Source organism: Microplitis mediator, chromosome 5 (assembly GCF_029852145.1).
Source record: "Microplitis mediator isolate UGA2020A chromosome 5, iyMicMedi2.1, whole genome shotgun sequence".
NCBI classification, from domain to species: Eukaryota; Metazoa; Arthropoda; class Insecta; order Hymenoptera; family Braconidae; genus Microplitis; species Microplitis mediator.
Genome location: NC_079973.1, coordinates 11,734,325 through 11,753,832, shown reverse-complemented (window position 1 = coordinate 11,753,832; position 19,508 = coordinate 11,734,325). Strand labels below are relative to the sequence as shown.

Here is a 19,508-nt window from a genome sequence, read left to right as displayed (position 1 = left end):
AAATTCATTTTCTTTTCGTGATTTTCCATATCATTAGTCCGGACCTCCATTAGATCGACCATCGTTTATTACTACTAAAGAGATACCACTCTTCTTTTCCAATATCAATCGCCGGACAAAACAGCATTGTGAATCAATTATAATACACTACTCCAATTTTAAAGAGATACTAAAAGTTTTTTTTTTTTTTTTCAAGGCTTATAAATACAAACTACAACAAATTTTTATTATTATTATCAGATGTATAAGTATTGAATAAGACCATTTTTACAAAATTCATAAGGCGACATTTTTTTGCAACAAAAATTCACTATTTTAAATATGTAGTATATTTCTAGCAGCAAACGTGTATAACTTTATTTCCAGAGGCAATCAGGTTTACTTTTTTATGATTCAATTTTCTACGCATTCACCGTCCTTAGAATCGCTACATTTGTAACCCAAACAGAGACAAGGGTAGCCTGAATTACACTGAAAATAGTCAATTATGATATTAATTTATTATAAAATTTATTATGAAATTGGTGTTAATAGGTCGAGAGGTCTCTGTTCCGTTGGTTTAGACGACGTTAAGTACTTTCAAAGTTTTTGAATCACTCTAGCCCACAGAAATTAGCCAAATCGGCTGTGCCAATTGGAAATTGATCGAAAAATTATAATTTCTTGAAATTTCGATACCAAGTAGGATAATATAAAATTCTAACAAGTATCTAATGGCGGTCTCAATTTGTTTATAAATAATAGGCAAACAAAAAAAACGTAAATTAAAAATTATATATCTCTGAAACTCAACAGTAGTGCTCAACTGAAATCCCCCTCTACCATCAGTCCGGGTAGCGAACGCGCTCGCTTAATCGAAAATCCGCTCGCGTTCAACTCGCTATTATTCAACCCCAATCAAAAATTAATTTTTTTCAAAATAGCCAAGTTTTTCGCAATTAAATTCTAGATTTTTTAGAATAGGTGCGAGTGCTGTAGTAAATTTAGTTTCGGAGATATTGGCTTCCAAAGAAAAAGCGGTTTTTTTTTATTTTTAAAAATCAAGCTTTTGAGACAAAAATTTTGAAAAATGTTAAAAATGTTCCTTTTATTACCAGAAATATGTGGAAAAAGAAAAAATGAAATCGGTTGAATTTTCAGCTTGCTAGCTCAATTTGTTTATAAAACTTTGATTGTTAATAACTAATAAACTATCAGTCTGATGGGGATTTACTCAAAAGCAAAATTGTAGAATTTATTAAGTTCTACAAATTTTATGTGAAAACTTAACCCGCCAGATTAATAGTTTCAGAGATATTAAATTTTTAATTTACGCTTTTTTTGTTTGCCTATTATTTATAAACAAATTGAGACCGCTATTAGATACTTGTTAGAATTTCATATTATCCTACTTGGTATCGAAATTTCAAGAAATTAGAATTTTTCGATCAATTTCCAGTTGGCACATCCAAACTGGGTAAAACTGACTAATTTCTGTGGGCTACTCGTAATATTTACAACCACAAGGATTGCCAGAACTAACAGAATACAAAAAGTAGCTACTATCGGGAAAAGGCTGAAATTTATCTAAATTATTATTTAGTTACTCGCATTTTTCTAAAAATTTCGAACCGGTCGATTGAATATAGACTCTAACATATAAAAGAAACACAAAAAAATATTTTTTCAGAAAATCGGACCGAAATCAATAACTTCCCTTTTTTTATTAAATTTGCAATTTTCATAGCGGGAAGTTAAGGAAAAATCGCATTCAAGAATATTTTTGAGCTGGATAATTCATTCCCAATAATGTTTTTGAGCTCAAGAAGCTTGAAAACAGCGGAAGATTTTTTGGGTCAAACCCGCTGGGTTATTCATTTTTCAGATTTCTTTTTGATGAGATTAAAATTTTCTAAAACAAAAATCTCGTAACGCAAGGTCATGAATTTTAAATTTAAAAAGTAATGTCTGTCATTATACTATAAATTAACCTTTTGAAAACTCGTTCGATAACCAATTTTTGCCGGTTTTATTAAAATTGTGGTAATCAGTCAGAATTAAAAGCTCATTGTTTGTATTTGACTTTATTGTTTACTGTATGTTAAATATTATTACTTACCCAATCACCATCACATCCACCTACAACGACATGGAAGCAGCCAATGAATAAAATTATTGTTAATAATAATATAACTCGTAACATTTTGGTTTTTAGTTATTTTCTGGAAAAATCGAATAATTATTTCTATAAAATATTTTCGCTAAACTATAAAGTTTTTTCAGAAAGTTATTAAAATGTTTTCTATAAAAGACACAATTTTTTTTTGCAGAACGTAAAAAGAACGTGCTTCGTGTTTACGCTATTTTTGTATTAATATCTGTATAAAAAAATTCTATTAGGTATTCCCGGGTCAAAAATAAAACTTAATTTAGACTAGATTTACTAAGTCGACATTTAGAGCCGTTTTTTACAAGACAAACTCGACTTTTTTCTACGGAGATATGAAATACATTAAGTTTTCGCCTTGGTTTAGACTTAACTGGCTTACTTAGTCACGATTTAAGACGAAAATGTTGAAATCAAGTTGAAATTGATTTGGTTTAGACTTATTCGACTTAAATTATAAGGCGAAAAAGTCAAAACTAAGGTGAAATAATTTTTATATATAAAGGCAAAAGTAAGACGAATAAATAACTTTTTTTCGACTTGATTCAGGAAGTCAAAAGTAAGGTGAATGACCGTCGTGTTCGAAATAAAGACGAATAAGTTGAAACTAAGTTAAAAGAATAAGAATAAGTTGAAGTAAGTTAAAACTAAGATGAAAAAAATTGAAAAAGTTGAAAAAAATTTCATTTAAGTCGAAAAAGTCGAGATCTTATCGACAAATCGTCGGCAACTCGATAATTTAAAAAAAAAATAAGGTGAAGCGAGCCTGAATCAAGTTTTGTTCTCGACCCGGGTTTATATGTTTCGATGTCCACACGGTAAGAAAATTATCGGAAGTTTTGCTATGCATTATGGGAATAGTTCCCATAATGGTATGGAAATAGATCCTATATCATTATGGGAACTATTCCCATAATGGTATGGGAACTATTCCGATAATATTATCGGAACCATTCCTATAATACCATAAAAATTTTTTTTTGAAAAATAGTGTAGAAATTTCCCTCATGATCTGGAGCGATTCAAATGAAGCTTCTTCGACGCTAAATTGGTTTAAAAAAAAAAAAAATTTGTTAAAAAATTTAAAGTTTTTGCCAAATACGAATTTTTTTTCTATGTTTGAATTTTTGTTTTTATATTTAATAATATTTCTGTGCATTGTAGAAGTGATTATCACACTTTTCTTTAAGGGGGGGGGGGTAGGGTTTTTAAATTATTTTTGAAAATTTTTTTTTTTAATTTTTTTTCTGAATGAACAATATGTCAAGAATATTGTGTACAAATTTTAAATCAATCCGAGTAAAACTAACAGAGTTACAGCGTTTCAAATGACCGGCCGTGATACCTGATTTTTATACCTGCCCGACCTGCCCCTACATACCCCTAGTAGAAATCAGCTGCAATTTTCTTTGTTTTTCCGAATCCCTTTCCCCGGCTGTGTGTCTTTCAAAGGATGTAAACTGATGACTCAATATAAGTATAAAAATTCATATTCTTTGATTGATAGTTTATTTCAAATTTTCACGAATAAAAAACTTTAAATGGATTTTCCTGAAAACGTAATTTTTAAAGTCCGTGAACATCATAACTCAAAATGTACTAAACCGATCCTTTTGAAAATTTGAACATTACTTCTTCACATAAATCAACAGGTAACTACGAAGAGTTTTTTTTTGTTTTTCATTTTTTTCTATCTTTTAATAACAAATTAACCGCGATTTTTTGAGCTAAAATCGCGTTTTTCACTTCCAAGTGCTGCAAAAAATCGAAAAAAAAAAAAAAAAAAAAAAAAAAAAACTCTTCGTGGTTACCTCGAGAAATACATCAACTTTAAAATGCATATCAATTTTTTTTTTCCGATGATCCGGTAACGAGTTATGATGTTCACCGCAAAACGACTTTTTTTCGAGGTGCCTCCGGAGATTCAACGTCACCAGCTTATTCATCAATATTTTTCTTTGAAAATTTTTTCTGATATTCTTTAAAAGTTGTACAATAATATATGATTAAGTTTAATGAAATTATATTACTCATCTCGCCGGGAAAAAGTCACAAAAATATGCTTTTTTTTCGCCTTTAAAACCCTACCCCCCCCCTTAAATTAATTTTTCATGATAGTATGGGAATCATTCCTATAATATTATGGGAATAGTTCTCATACTATTATAGGAACCATTCCTATAATGTCATGGAAATGGTTCCTATAATTTATGGGAATGATTCCTATAAAATATAGTGTTTATTCCTATATATTATGGGAATGATTCCCATAATATTATAGGAACAATTTCCATAAATTAAAGGAACCATTCCTATAACGTTATGGGTAGCATTCCCATAATTATAGGAACTGTTCCTATAATCATGGAAAACATTCCTATAATTATAGGAACCATTCCTATAACGTTATGGGTAGCATTCCCATAATTATAGGAACTGCTCCCATAATTCATGGTCATAATTCCTATGTTGGTATAGGAAAACATTTTATAGAATTGTAGGAACCGTTTCCATAATTTTCTTTCCGTGTACGACCTCAATTTACAATCTTACTTTTAATTAGAAATCGTTGGGTTTGCTGTGATCGGTGTAGAGATTAAATTAAACTTATTATTTATTGCTAATCATTCGATTGATAATAGCCTAAGTATTTACAGTTCGAATTACTCCACCCTTTTATGAATATAGAAAATTAATAAAATAAATAAATTGAAAGGTTTCATCAAATTCGATACAACTGATCTTTAGAAATGAACAATTTTCTTCTCTAAATAATACATAAATTAACTAAATTTCCATTCCATTTTTTCGGAATTATCTATCGTGATTCGATGTCCGTAATTGCCCACTACTTCTCTAATTTCAACCTATATGTTTCAGCGAAATTGTCTTAATATTTTTCTCCGTAAAATTTTTATTTTAAGCTAAAACTTTTTTCATATAAGTTACATATTTTTACATAGATATGGCTAATACTAGCAAAATTCTTCAATGTTTTATAATAATTTTTCTTCAAGGAAATCTGAGAACCGGCGTTACTGAAGATTCATTATGCGAATTACCCGCGATTTCAATAATTTAAAATGTAAAAGTAATAATGTCTTACCAATAGTGTTCCCCTGAATTTTTAGAAGCTTCTGGGTACCGATCGGTGAGAACAAGGATTTTTTATGCTCGAAAAATGGTTTACGTGGGAGCGTTGAATATTTCAAATTCAACGAATGCTTATTATATAAGATATACGCATGTTGTGAATAACCCTGTAGAATTGATAATGCAGCAATTATAATGATAATCGTTGAAAAATTGCACTTATCAGCTTTTAAAGAAAATGAAATGGGACGAAATAGCAACTTAAAAAATACACTGAGAAAACTATATTATAGGAATTACTATCTAGTTATGGTTAAATTTTTCACCATCAATCTAATAGTACACTGAGAGACAAATTTATTCGCCAGGAATAAAAACACGTATTAGAATTTTTTCCAAAACACCACTACATATTAATAAATTTTACTTACATATAGGGGAGGGTGGGGCAGAGTGGCCCCCATGGGGCAGAGCGGCCCCCCTGAAATTTTGACCAAAAAAAAAATTTTTTTTTTTTCGACTAATTACTATAAATCCGATATGTTTGCGCATTTTTACCCCTACGCATGACATTTGGGGCAAAATGGACAAGCCCAAAATTTTGAAAAAGTGATTTTTTCATATTTTTATCGTCAAATTAAAAAAAAATTATTATAATTACACATTTCTAGCCCTACGCATAACACCTGGGGCAAAATGGACCAGCTGAAACTTCCGAAAAAATTATTTTTTCATATTTTTCGGCCGTTTCTTTATGTAAGAGGCAAATTTGGTCACTAAAAATTTATGAAAATTAAATTTTTTTTTTTAGTTGATAAATTTTTGAAATAAAGTAAAATTATAGAATTGATTTTTTTTTTTATTAAATAACAATTAGTAATTCAGGTAATCGAGAGTGAACGATTTTTTACGCTTTAAAAATTTTTTTTCGAGTAATATAAAACCAAAAATAGTTGTCAAGAGAAAGAAAGACATTCTTAATGATGGAAACAATTTAAAAAAAAAAAAAACGAAAAAAAAAATTTTTTTATCACTTTTTGAAGGAGGGCCGCTCTGCCCCACAAAAAAAAAAAAATTTTTCAGAATTTTGGCAAAATGTCCATAAATTTGTTCGAAATAGGACAAAAGTGAAGTGATCTTATGGTTGAAAGCCACAAAAAATAATAATTGGCTTAGGGGGGCCGCTCTGCCCCACCCTCCCCTAAGTATGAATATGATTTTATGATAAATAATAATAAATTCGATTGCAGAGAGATAAATGAGAGCTTTATCAAAAATAAAATTTCATGAGCATTTAATAAAATTTTATTAGTATCAAGCTAATGTTTGTTTTATGACGGCCATCTTTAATTCGTATGAAAGTGTCAAATTTGACTGCTGTTAATTTAAAAAAAAAAACGTTTGTGAAATATATACGAAAGACGTTTAATGATGGAAAATTTCCAATAAAAATAATGTTTTCTTCGATATGATTTGTGTGTTTATTATTTTTTCATGAATTTAACCTAACTTAAAAAATTTAAAATGTTGTTGTTTAATAAACTATAGACGGAAAGAAAATTATGGAAACTGTTCCCTTAATTTAGTGAAATTTTTTCCTATACCATCATAGGAATTACGACCATAAATTATGGGAGCAGTTCCTATAATTATAGGAATGTTTCCCATAATTATAGGAATAGTTCCTATAATTATCGGAATGATACCCATATCGTGATGGGAATGGTTTCTCTAATTATAGGAATGGTTCCTATAATTTATAGGAATACTTTCTATAATATTATGGGAATCATGCCCATAATATATAGGAACTATTCCTATAAATTATAGGAACCATCCCCATAAATTATAGGAACCATTTTCAAAACATTATAAGAATAGTTCTTATACCATTATGGGAATCATTCCCATAATATTATGGGCATAGTTCCCATACCATTATAGGAACCATTCCTATAATATTATGGGAATAGTTCCCATAGTATCATGAAAATATTAATTTAAAGAAAAGTGTGGAAATCACTTCTAAAATCCACAGAAATATCATTAAATATGAAAACAAAAATTCAAACATTGAAAAAAAAATATGTATTTGGCAAAAACATTAAAATTCGTAACAAATTTTTTTTTTTAACAAATTTAGCGTCGAAGAAGCTTCATTTGAATCTCACTATGTCATGAGGGAAATTTCTACACTATTAAGCAAAAAAAAATTTTTATATTATTATGGGAATGGTTCCCATAACATTATGGGAATAGATCCTATAATATTATGGAAACTATTCCGATACCATTCTATGGGAATGGTTCTCATAATGGTATGGGAACTATTTCCATATATCATGGTAGCCATCCCTATAATATTATGGGTACATGTCCTATACCATTATGGGAACTATTTCCATAATGCATTGCAAAAGTTCCCGTAATTTTCTTTCCATGTAAAAAAAAAAATTATAGTGTGACGAATTCACATGATTTTATTTTAATTACTGTTCTTTAATTTTAATTACTACACGGAGAGAAATTAATTATTGTATCTACTATAAAAAAATTGTAATTTTAACTATCCAAAATGGTGATAACATTTTTCAGTGGTTATAATCATCAGTATTACAATTGAAAATGATAACAGTTACAATTGATGATGGTAACGGTTACTATCGAAGATGATAATTGTAATTATTAAAAATTATAATTGTTACAAATTAGAAGATGGTAACTGCGTAGATATATGCCTCTGTGTGTGTGTGTGTGTGTGTGAAATTAATCACTTTCCCCGTTAATCAAATTACACATAGACAAGCGTCTGACTATAACGTTTATATTTTAATTTTTTATTAGCTTAGATGGTCATCATTATTTTGGCTGATAGTAACCATTACCATCAGGTTATTAAGAATTGCGATTTTTTATAATAGTATTAATTATTTAAGATAATAACAGTTATAATTTCAGGTTATCATAAATAATTGGAAACTTTACCATACAGATGGTAGAAACTACCATTCAGATTGTTTATTTAATAATTTAAATGATATTATCAATCATATAATTCAGTTTAAAAATTGTACTATAACTTGATGGTAACTTTTACCATAAAATTTTCTCCGTGTATTCTTATAATTTATATCAAAAGTTGAAAATATGGATAGCTGTTTAATTGTGGGATAGAAATTATATATACCTTCATAACTTACATATTAAAATTTTTTATAACTGTCGCGGAAAAGTTATTCAGCTACAAGCTACGATTGTTACTGACAATATCGACAATAAGCGATTGATGTAATGATTCCTAATTAATTTTTTTTTTTACGGGCTAATTGTTTTTATCATTACAGTCATCATTGATAAAGGAGCTCTAATAGAGTTATTTTCCATATACTAATGTATAATACAAAAAAATATCTATGACCAATCGTTATATTCGAACATGGCTACATTACAAAATCAATGCGAAATTGCCTATAATTTTTTAATTTGAAAATTAGATAAATACTATTGACATTAACTCGTGACCACGATCACGTTATCACGTCTTAGCATGAAATTAACGATTCAAACAAAACTTAGTTTCTCTATTCTAAACTCGTAAGGAATATGTGGCATCAATTAATAAATTATAGCAAATGATATTTTTTGTCTTTCTAATTTCCTTTATTCATTTTTCGAAAGGCTAAATATTTTGCTTTTACATCTGTTGTATTATTTTTTCATTTTATAAAGAAATAGGAATGAATGATGTAGTAAATACTTCAATGATTCAATAATTTAATGAAATAGCTAAAAATTGCCTTCTAAGTTAAGAAATATTTTTGGTAACTTTCTCAAAACATATGATACATTTTTTAACAGATTTATATTAGACTATGGGACAATTCAAATCTCTCAAAAATTTTGGACTGTTTAAAAGTGCTCCAATAACATGTTTGTCAAATCATGCGCCCGGCTCGAAAAATTTGATCTGATTTTAGTCTAACTGGACTGCATTTGAACTAATTGGTCTGTATTTGAACTAATCGATCTGTTTTTGATCTTTTATAGAAATTTCAAGCTGTTTTTGATCTGCTGTTTTAAAAAATGATTGCGATACAGAAGGACAAAACTATATTATTTCTAGAACTTTAAAAAATTTTGATTCTGTTACTTTACAAAGACAAAACAAGATCAAATCGTGGACTTGTAATAGTTTTATTTACATATAACAAAATCTGGGCGTCGGTTGACTCTGCGGGCCAGCCCCAAAACTTCCCGCTGTTTTCGAGCTCTTTGAGCTCGAAAACATTGTTGTGAGTACATTTTCGAGCTCTTCGAGCTCGAAAATACTATTGTATCCCATTCTTTTCGAAAAAAACCGTTTTTAGCATTTTTTTCTCCCACGATATCTCACGAACGAATGAACCGATTTTGATGGTTGAGGCGGCAATCGACGCGTTTTATTGAGTTCTAGAGCTGATTAGATTTTGAAGTCGATCGTTCGAGTCGTTTCTGAGAAATCCATAAAAAACTAAAAAAAAAAAAAATTTTTTTTCCGTAATTCGCCAATATTTTCGAATCAACTTGATCAAATGATCTGAAATTTTCAGAAAAGTTGATGGCCAACAAGCTCTTTTGATTGCCGCCTTAACCATCCAAATCGGTTCATTAGTTAAAAAGTTATAAGCTGGTCACACACACACACACACACACACACACACACACACACACACACACACACACACACACACACACACACACACACACACACACACACACACACACACACACACACACACACACACACACACACACACACACACACACACACACACACACACACATACACACACACACATACACACACATACATACATACAGACACTCGGACATCATTCTAAAAATAGTCAGAATAGTTTCCTAGGACCTCAGAACGTCGACATCTGATAAAATTTCGATTTTCGCAAATCGGGGTGAAAACAATAACTTCCCAATTTTTCGAAAATCGTCGATTTTTTTAGCGGGAAGTTAAAAAACTTATAAAAAATATTTTAAGTTCCAAAATTGATTATGTTCTGTTTACTATTTAACCAGTGTCTTTTGTTTGAAAATGTCGGCAGTTAATAATAATTTGACAGTTGAATTTTTTAGTTGTCTTGATAGAATATTTAAAATATTTAATTGAAGTAATTAAATTGCTATTAAAATCTCAATGAATATTCCTTTGATTCACTGGACAGAGTCGAAAAATATTCTGGTGTTAAAAACCATCAACACATTCCTCTGTGACATCGCATTCCGAAATATCAACAGCACGTTGCATATATCAAGAAAATTTAAATAAACCTGTACATCTTAATTCCCCCGAATCACTGTCCATGAGCAGTAAGCTTTATTGAACTTTGTTCATTCTTATTATTGTTAGTATATTATGTAGCGATTAATAAATTAGTGATTAATTTCTCCATAAATGGAAGTATGAATTTTTTTTTTCTAATTATTTCGTGAATTCAAATTTATAGCTTACATATAACGCTTTCAATACAGCATATTACTCATTTTCGCAGAATCTTTGAGTGGCTTAGGATAACTTATTTTTTAGTGCCAAGTTTTTCACCAATTATTCTTTAAATTAAAATTTTCTTTCATACTGAATGTAAACTGATAATAGTAAATTTCTTTATTTATAAAAGTATTTAACAGATGATGATCAGGAACTGAATGAGTTGGAGGTAGAAGAATCAAGAGGGAAGATAGTTGATATTTCTCAAAATGCATGTTCGAAGAAAATCTCAGTTACGAGGACAGCATTATCAGAAGAAAAGGAAGAAGATGATGATAAACTCTTTTTAAATAATGTCTATATGTCTATTGAGCCAATTTATTTGATAACATATATATTAATTGAGGCGAATCTTAAAAAAACTATCATTATTGAATCTTTTTAATTTCTTGAATTTTCGCTAATATAAAATGTCACTGGTTTCGAACTGCTCGAGCTCAAAAACAGCGAGAAATATCAGGCCTGGCCCGCAGGTTCGACCGGTTTCGAAATTTTTTGATTTATGTTAACGGATATTGTTCTCTTTTTCTACAATATATAGCAAAAATGTCGATAGTAAAATTTAAAATATATATAAACATCTACATTTGGCACATAAGATGTTGCTATGGGGTATACTTTTTTAGGAACTGGAGCAAATTTTTAGATCAAAGTCAAAATCGAAAGCGAATCATTCATTTATAAGGCGTATCTAAGGCTATTTTAACTACAAGTTCGATAGATTAGTTATAATTTAACTAAAAATTGTCGATACCAACGAATCGATGGTTGGTTCGGGTATAGAAACACGAACGAAGTTCTCGCATTCAATCTGTTTGATGTATACTTGACTTGAGATACGACCGTGTCACTTGATGATTACATTTGATGAAATAGATTGGAAATTGCCTGCAAACCCAATAAAAGTTTTTAATAGTTATTATTAAAATACGCTACATTTTTTTACGGGATTCATGTTACGGCCCAAGGGACATTTGAAATCTCTTGAAAATTCTGGGGCGTTTGAAAGCGGCACATTAATGCGTTTATCGTAAGGAGCATGCTTATTGGCCGAATTCACTTTATCCAATGATGACTTTGATGTGCAATATGTATTTGCGTAGGATAGCCAAAACAATTGGTTCGAATTATAAGGCAAGCTCGAATAAGTTGGTTCAGGTCCATTTTTTTTTACCCAGTCTTGGTAGACTGAATACGCAACTTTTATACCAATATTGTCAGCAATATTTTCTTGCAAATACATTGAACCGTTTAGCTGCAAGTAAGAAAACGAGTATTTGAGAAATTTTATATTATATTATTTATTTCTTGAAACAATAGTTAATCATACTTTTACTCCAGTTACTCCATGAGAATAATTCGAGTATTGTTCAATAAAGCACTCTTCTGTTTCCTTAAATTTTTTATCTGCCAAAATACTCCATTCGTTGTCTTTTATTTCGAATTTATTAACAGCATTGTAAGAAACATAAATGCTGTGCCCTATTTCATGTCCAACAGTAGTTCCAAGCGTACCCAAGTTAATGTGATCTGGACGATTAATGCTTAAATCAAAATGTCTCAGTGATTCGGAACCTAGAACTTAAATTTTTCCACGATTAATTTAAATTGATTAACTCAGAAGAGCCTTAATAGTATATTACACATCAAGGAGGAAGAGTAGAACATTCCAGCCTGCGAGAGTGATTACCCACACAAACCATAGACCAGGGTAGCTCTATACATGGAAGTTTGAATTTTTGCCTCTATGAGAAAAATGGCTCATGCTCTTATTTTATGATTTATTTTTTCAGAAAGAAAAAAAAGATACTTTCTTCTCCTAAAACACGACAGAAATCTAAACTTCCAGTGCAGGTATGATGAAAAACACTTTAAGTTGTTAAATAATGTATACCAATAGTATTCATATGGTAATAGTTATAAGCCACGACTTTATTAGGATCTACTATTTTTAATAAATCTAACAGAATATACGGATGATTTGGATTTATTATCAGTTCCGCAAATTTTATATCATTGAACAAATTTAAGTTCAAATGATTCTTCAAGTAATTGTCATCAGTAATTTCTAGGCCTCGATAAAATTCATTCAGTTTTTTATCGTCAAAAACTTCGTCAGGATAACCAGCAATAAATTGTAAAGAACCAGCTTCTGTCGTTAGTTTTGATTTGGTCTTAACATCCAACCAATCAGTACTATTTAAAGTATCTAAGTATTTTTTTTTCAAATCTACAATTATCTGATTCGCATAACTTTTGACACGTTCGTCGATTGGGTGATGGCGTATATAGTAAAAGAGCAGAACATCTGGCAATAAATCTGCAAGTGATCTGGAACAACGAATATTACGAAAGGTAGTTGATGGCCTTCTAATAGTAGAGTAATCAAACCAAAGCTTATTTAGTGTTATAGACTCGACAAATCGAACCAAAGGTTGAATAGTCTTCCATACTGCATAATTGGCTTGCACTCTTTTAGGAGTTTTGTTCATTAATTTTTCCAATTCAGTTATATAATCATGATTTTCTATGAAAATGATCGATTCATTTGATAAATGAAACTTTTTCTGCGCATCCATTTCCAAAGTTAACAATTTCTCCCATTTTATACTTGGCCACTTTTCTTTTATTTCTTTTACCGACATTCCCTTAGTGTTATCTACATTATTTGACGATATATTCATAGTACTGCTGATGATTCTGAGTCTCAATTCAAGTGCTAATGATTCTATGAGCTCGTTTTTCGCTAGTGTTTCATTGGCTCCAAGAAATTTAGCAACATCAACCATATATTTATAGTAAACATTAATTATTGAATTATTCTGATAATTTTCTAGCTCTTTGTATGAAAATTCCACATTCGGCCCATACAGCTGTTTAGTAAAATGAACAAATTAAAAAAATAATAAGTATGTTTTCTTACAATTTATAAATTTTGTTAAAATACTTACAGAAATTTGCGTTCTTTTGTTTAGTGCGTGATATAATCTCATGAAATGATTTGAATCGGCACCAAGACTATTTGATTTGTATATTAAGTCAGCCCAATTAAAATTAGTGCTGTTCCATTCATGGCCATCGATAACAGGCCATCCGCCCAATTTGGATATTATTTCAAATAAATAATCTAATTTGTCTTTTTTGATCCCAGGATCTAAGTTATTCAATTATCATGAATGTTGAATGATATTAATAATTATAAATATTTATGTACTCTCTTAAATTGAATCAGTGAAAAGTACTCTATTAGTGACTATTCGCTGCGTGAATAGTCTCAAGCATCTTACTAATACAATCCGTGAGAGACTGGACTTATTCGCAGTGAATGTTTGCTAATTGGAATACGTCCCACTCATTCGTTCCAAAAAAGCATCAAGATACAAATCGAAAATCAATAATTACACTTATCATTGTTATTGTAGTTCAAATTTTCACAAGAGGTGACGAAATCTTTTACGAAATTCAATTGCTTGGGTGAGTCCACTCGATTTTGGCGCATCATCAATTTATAAGTTTCATAGTATGAACTAGGTTTCGACTTTAGAAAATCATGGCTTGCAGGCTGTAAATTATCAGCGGGGACGTTATCAAAATTACCACAAGCGAATTCATAAAAATTGTCACAGGGGTCGACGCTCACGTCCATATTATATAGCAAAGCCAGTTCTGAAATAATAATACGATAAATAATTTGAATTTCGTTGTAAAAAATTGTACAAAATAAAGTGTATATAAGTTTATACCGAATTCCAAATTATCCTTTGCACATTCTCGAGCCATACAGTTTAACTCATTTCCAGGTGACTGTTTTATTATGTCATTCAAATTTTCGGCAGTTATCATTGAAATACATATTGCAAGTGAGGCAATCCATAATTTTTTCCTGTAATTCAATTTGATGAGAACATGAATCGGACAATTCATTAATTTTAGTAATTTTTCTCAAAATATATACAGGGACAAATAATATCTCTTGCTACAACAGGACATGGCCCTGTTGCTGCGACAGAAAAGTCCTGTACACTGTAAAAAAAGATTCCTGACGTCAAACTAGATTCGTTTGGCTTAAGTACTCCGTGCGTTTGGATACAGCCAAGCGCGTCAAGCGATTGAGTCTACCGCCCTCTACGTTTGACAGTATATTTTGCTTCAACTGAGAGTTTCTTGAGGGATGGTACCAAGTCGTTTGAACTAACTCTATAGTATTTGATATAACTCAATAACTTTTTTCATTTAAAAACAAAATAGAAATTAGTTCGAGTCATTAGAACTGTTGATACAATAATGATTTTTGTTTTATATAAAATAATTAAAAATTTCACTCAAAGTAAATTGTAAGGTGATTGAAAGTATGAATTTTCAGTTCAAGTCAAAATTTTATTAAAGCAAATGAATTTTAGTGTTGAAAGTAATATTTTTATAGGTCCGTTGAAACTGTCCTTGCAATTGATTTAATAAAAAATCGAATTGTTGCAAGTTGCTGTATTACATTGATCCAAAAAAATAGTAATCTGCATCAAAAGAATATTGCCTTTAATTATTTCATCAATAATTAATTTTTAAAAAAATTTTTTTTCTTACGTATTTTTTTATTTTTGATTTTATTTTTATTATTATTATTATTACTATTAGTATTATTATTATTTTTTTTTATTAAGTATTGGGACAATTACATTATATTATTATCATTATTATATTATATACATTACACTCCCCGGGAAAAAATGTTTTTATAAAATTTTATAAAATTTTACAAAATTTTAGTACTAACATTTTATAAAATTTTATACTGAAAATGGCCTGGTAAAATTTTATCAAATTTTATAAAGTTTTATAAAATTTTATGAAGTTTTATAAGAATTTATAAAATTTTATGAAACTTTGTAAAATTTCATAAAATTTTACCAGGCCATTTTCAGTATAAAATTTTATAAAATTTTGTAAAATTTTATAAAATGATTTTTAACTTCCCGCTAAGAAAATTGTAAATTTTCAAAAATTCGGGAAGTTATTGGTTTCGGTCCGATTTACGAAAATCGAATTTCCATCAGATGTCGACGTTTCGAGGTCCTAGGAAGCTATCCTGACTAATTTCACGATGATGTCCGAGTGTATGTATGTGTGTACGTATGTACGTACGTACGTACGTACGTACGTACGTACGTACGTACGTATGTATGTATGTAAATATTCATAACTCTTGAACGGATGAACCGATTTTGATCGTTGAGGTGTCATTCGACGCGGCTTGTTAATGTCTTGAGGCCGTAGAAATTTGAACTTAATCGGTAGGGTGCGTTCAGAGATATTTCAAAAATAAAATTTTTTCAAAAATGTTTTATTTGGATAACTTCCAATTTGCTCGATGGATTGATTCCAAAATCTAATCAGCTCTAAAACTCTATAAGCCGCGTCGAATGCCACCTCAACCATCAAAATCGGTTCATTCGTTCAAGAGAAACCGTTGACGAAAGAATTCAAAAAAAATTTTTTCCTTGGTTTTTTTGAAATTTCTCAAAAACGGCTGAATAAATCAATTTCAAAATTCGACCAGCTTTAGAACTTGATAAAACGCGTCGATTGCCACCTCAACCATCAAAATCGGTTAATTCGTTTGCGAGATATCGTGGAAGAAAGAAATGCTAAAAAATGGTTTTTTACAAAACAATGGCATACAAAAGTATTTGCGAGCTCGAAGAGCTCGAAAATATATTCACAATAATGTTTTCGAGCTCAGCGAGCTCGAAAACAGCGGGAAGTTTTGGGGCTGGCCCGCAGGGTCAACTGACAGACCGATTTTTTTTTTCCGGGACGGGTCACCCATCCAATTTATGGCCACCCTCGATGCTGTTTAACTTTTGTTATTGAAGAATCGTTGTCTGCTACGCTCGTCTATTGGTCACTTGTAGCTTAGAAATATTCGTGGCTGTATTTATGATTACTCATGAATTCTTATCAGCCATATTTTATAGTATTAATTTATAATAATATATAAAAAAAAGATTTGAATAACTCAACTATCGATTGTTTAATGGACATAAAATTTTAAAATTAATTAAATTTATTGATTTTTAATGATTTATATTTTTGAATTAATGGCGAAACCTTTGAATTTTTCCTTGAGTAATGAAGAATTAATTTTAATTGATAGTTGACAAAATAAAAGTTTAAAAACATTAAATTCAAAATTATCACATTTTGTAATATATATATATATATATATATATATATATATATATATATATATATATATATATATATATATATATATATATATATATATATATATATATATAAATATGTAAGAGAAAGGGGCGGCGGGGGTAGGCAAAACGAGGTACTTCTAAAATTTTATGAAAAAAAAATTTTTTTTTTTAAATCTATTATAACCATCCCAAAATTACTTTTGTAGATATAATTGAGCATTATTTTGAATTTTTTTTCGTTAAACTTTTTCAAGAATCGAGTGCCGGTCGAAAAACGTTAAAGAATTTTGTATTATGATAAAAACTATTAAAAACTTTTTTATCTTCCTTTGCATCCAATAATTGTGTAAAATATATTTTTTTTTAATGTAAATAACTTACAAAAAATTTTAATAAAATCAAACTTATTCAATATTCAGAATTTGTTTTTTTCTACATTTTTCTGGGGGTACCCTGCATATATTTAGGTAATCAATTATATTTTTGATAATGTAATTTTCATATTTGTTTATCACCATATTTTGCCCGCAAAAATGAAATTTTTTTTTTATGGCCATTGAAAATTTTGTCTATTTACTTTGAATTTCTAACAATTTTTATAATCAATTGTAATAAACTTTATAAAATTGTGTGAAATTTTATCAAATTTTACAAAATGCTACCCCACACTAGATGCAATAGTGACATCAAATTCTCTAAAGTTTTATGAAATATTATAAAATTTTATATTATTTTATAAAATTTCATACAATTATATAAAATTTTATCTAATTATTACTCCCCTTTTGAGATCTTACTTTATAAAATTGTATAAATTTGTATAAGATTTTATAAGATTGCATATAATTTTATGAAATCGTCTATAACTTTATAAAATTTTATAAAATTTCATCTAAATATTACTTCTCTTCTAAGGACTTACTTCATGAAATTATATAAAATTGTATAAGATTGTATAAAATTTTATATAATTTTATGAAATTGTATAAAACATTATAAAATTTTATAAAATTTCATCTAAATATTACTTCCCTTCTAAGGAATTACTTTATAAAATTGTATAAAATTTTATATAATTTTATGAAATCGTATAAAACTTTATAAAATTTCATACAATTATATCAAATTTCATTTAATTATTACTTCCCTCACTAAGAAATTACTTTATAAAATTGTATAAGATTGTATAAAAATTTATATAATTTTATGAAATTATATAAAAGTTTATACAATTTTATAAAATCTTATAAAATTTCGTAAAATTATATAAAATTTCATCTAATTATTACTTCCTTTTTAAGATCTTGCCACATAAAATTTTATAAATATTTATAAAATTCTATGAAATTTGATAAAATTATATAAAATCATATGAAATTCTATAAAATTTTGCTGTACAGTCTTATAAAATTGTATAAAATTTGATATAATTTTATACAATTGTGTAAAACTTTATAAAATTTTATATAATTTTATACAATTTTATAAAATGTCATACAATTTTATAAAATTACATTCATCTATTACGTTCCTTACTCAGAGCTTACTTTATAAAATTTTATTGAATTTTATAAAATTTTATAAGATTTTATAAAATTGTATAAAATATTATAAAATTTTATAAAATTGTATGAATTTTTATAAAGTTTTGCTGTAAAATCTTATAAAATCTTACAAAATTTTATAAAATTTTACATTATTTTATAAAATTTTATAAAAACATTTTTTCCCGGGTCTACAAATAATTCTGACATTCTCAGTTTTTTGTGAAAAATTAAATAATCGTAGAATTGGTATCCGGAGGAATCGAACCCAACACCTTACGCGCGAGAGTCAGGCGCTTTACCACTACGCTACGGGACCAGTAGGAAAGTTTGAGTTTAGTTGTGCTTTTAGTACTTTGTTCTCATATTGAATGGATATATACAGTCAATTGCTTATACATTGATCTAAACGTGATAAATATGTGACTCTTTTTATAAATAAATTTTTTTATTTAACCGATAATATGAAGACTTTCATTCAAATATAGTCCGATATTTTGTAACGAATACATTTATATTCTTGTCGAATATTTTTCAGTTTTAATGTGAGTGCGTCAAATTATTCCTACAACCTCGTCGGATTCTCTCCCCAAGAAACTCGTCGGTTAACACGACACGTTCGGTATTATAGGAAACTACTTTTGTTTCATTGAAACATGTGAAGTTGTCCAACTAAATGTTTCAAGAGTTTCAGTTAAATTCCTTAAAATTGAAAAGTTTGCATCAACAAGTTTTTATTTTTAAATCAAGTACATCCAAACTTTAATTAAAATATATTTTTGTGACAGACACTTGAAATCTACGACATTTAGCGCCTTTAGCCGGCAGCTAAAAATATTAGATAAGATACAGCTGGTAAAAAAGATACCTAATCATTCTAATAGTGACGTCATCATCGGATCAAAAAATATTTTTTGGTTACATGTGCGATAGCAAACGACCAAAAAATATCGAAGTAACTTAACGAGCCATCTTGT

At 28.8% G+C, this 19,508-nt stretch overlaps 2 protein-coding genes and 1 long non-coding RNA gene across 3 annotated transcripts; all 3 read right to left on the bottom strand.

Moving 5' to 3' along the window:
• Positions 1-285: 285 nt before the first annotated feature.
• LOC130667404 (uncharacterized) lies at positions 286-5,349 on the bottom strand. The gene is made up of 3 exons (XR_008989837.1): positions 5,253-5,349; positions 2,099-2,201; positions 286-471 (listed from the first exon to the last, which is right to left on the bottom strand). It is a non-coding gene; the product is annotated as an uncharacterized LOC130667404 (long non-coding RNA).
• Positions 5,350-11,103: 5,754 nt separating this feature from the next.
• LOC130667399 (neprilysin-2-like) lies at positions 11,104-14,658 on the bottom strand. The gene is made up of 6 exons (XM_057468935.1): positions 14,525-14,658; positions 14,184-14,447; positions 13,733-13,935; positions 12,425-13,654; positions 12,112-12,362; positions 11,104-12,036 (listed from the first exon to the last, which is right to left on the bottom strand). Exons 1-4 carry the CDS (start codon positions 14,622-14,624, stop codon positions 12,653-12,655), a joined length of 1,569 nt encoding a protein of 522 aa, XP_057324918.1. The 5' UTR covers positions 14,625-14,658; the 3' UTR covers positions 11,104-12,036; positions 12,112-12,362; positions 12,425-12,652.
• On the bottom strand, positions 11,640-12,484 carry LOC130668795 (endothelin-converting enzyme 1-like). The gene is made up of 4 exons (XM_057471262.1): positions 12,472-12,484; positions 12,112-12,356; positions 11,728-12,036; positions 11,640-11,669 (listed from the first exon to the last, which is right to left on the bottom strand). Exons 1-4 carry the CDS (start codon positions 12,482-12,484, stop codon positions 11,640-11,642), a joined length of 597 nt encoding a protein of 198 aa, XP_057327245.1.
• Positions 14,659-19,508: the final 4,850 nt, after the last annotated feature.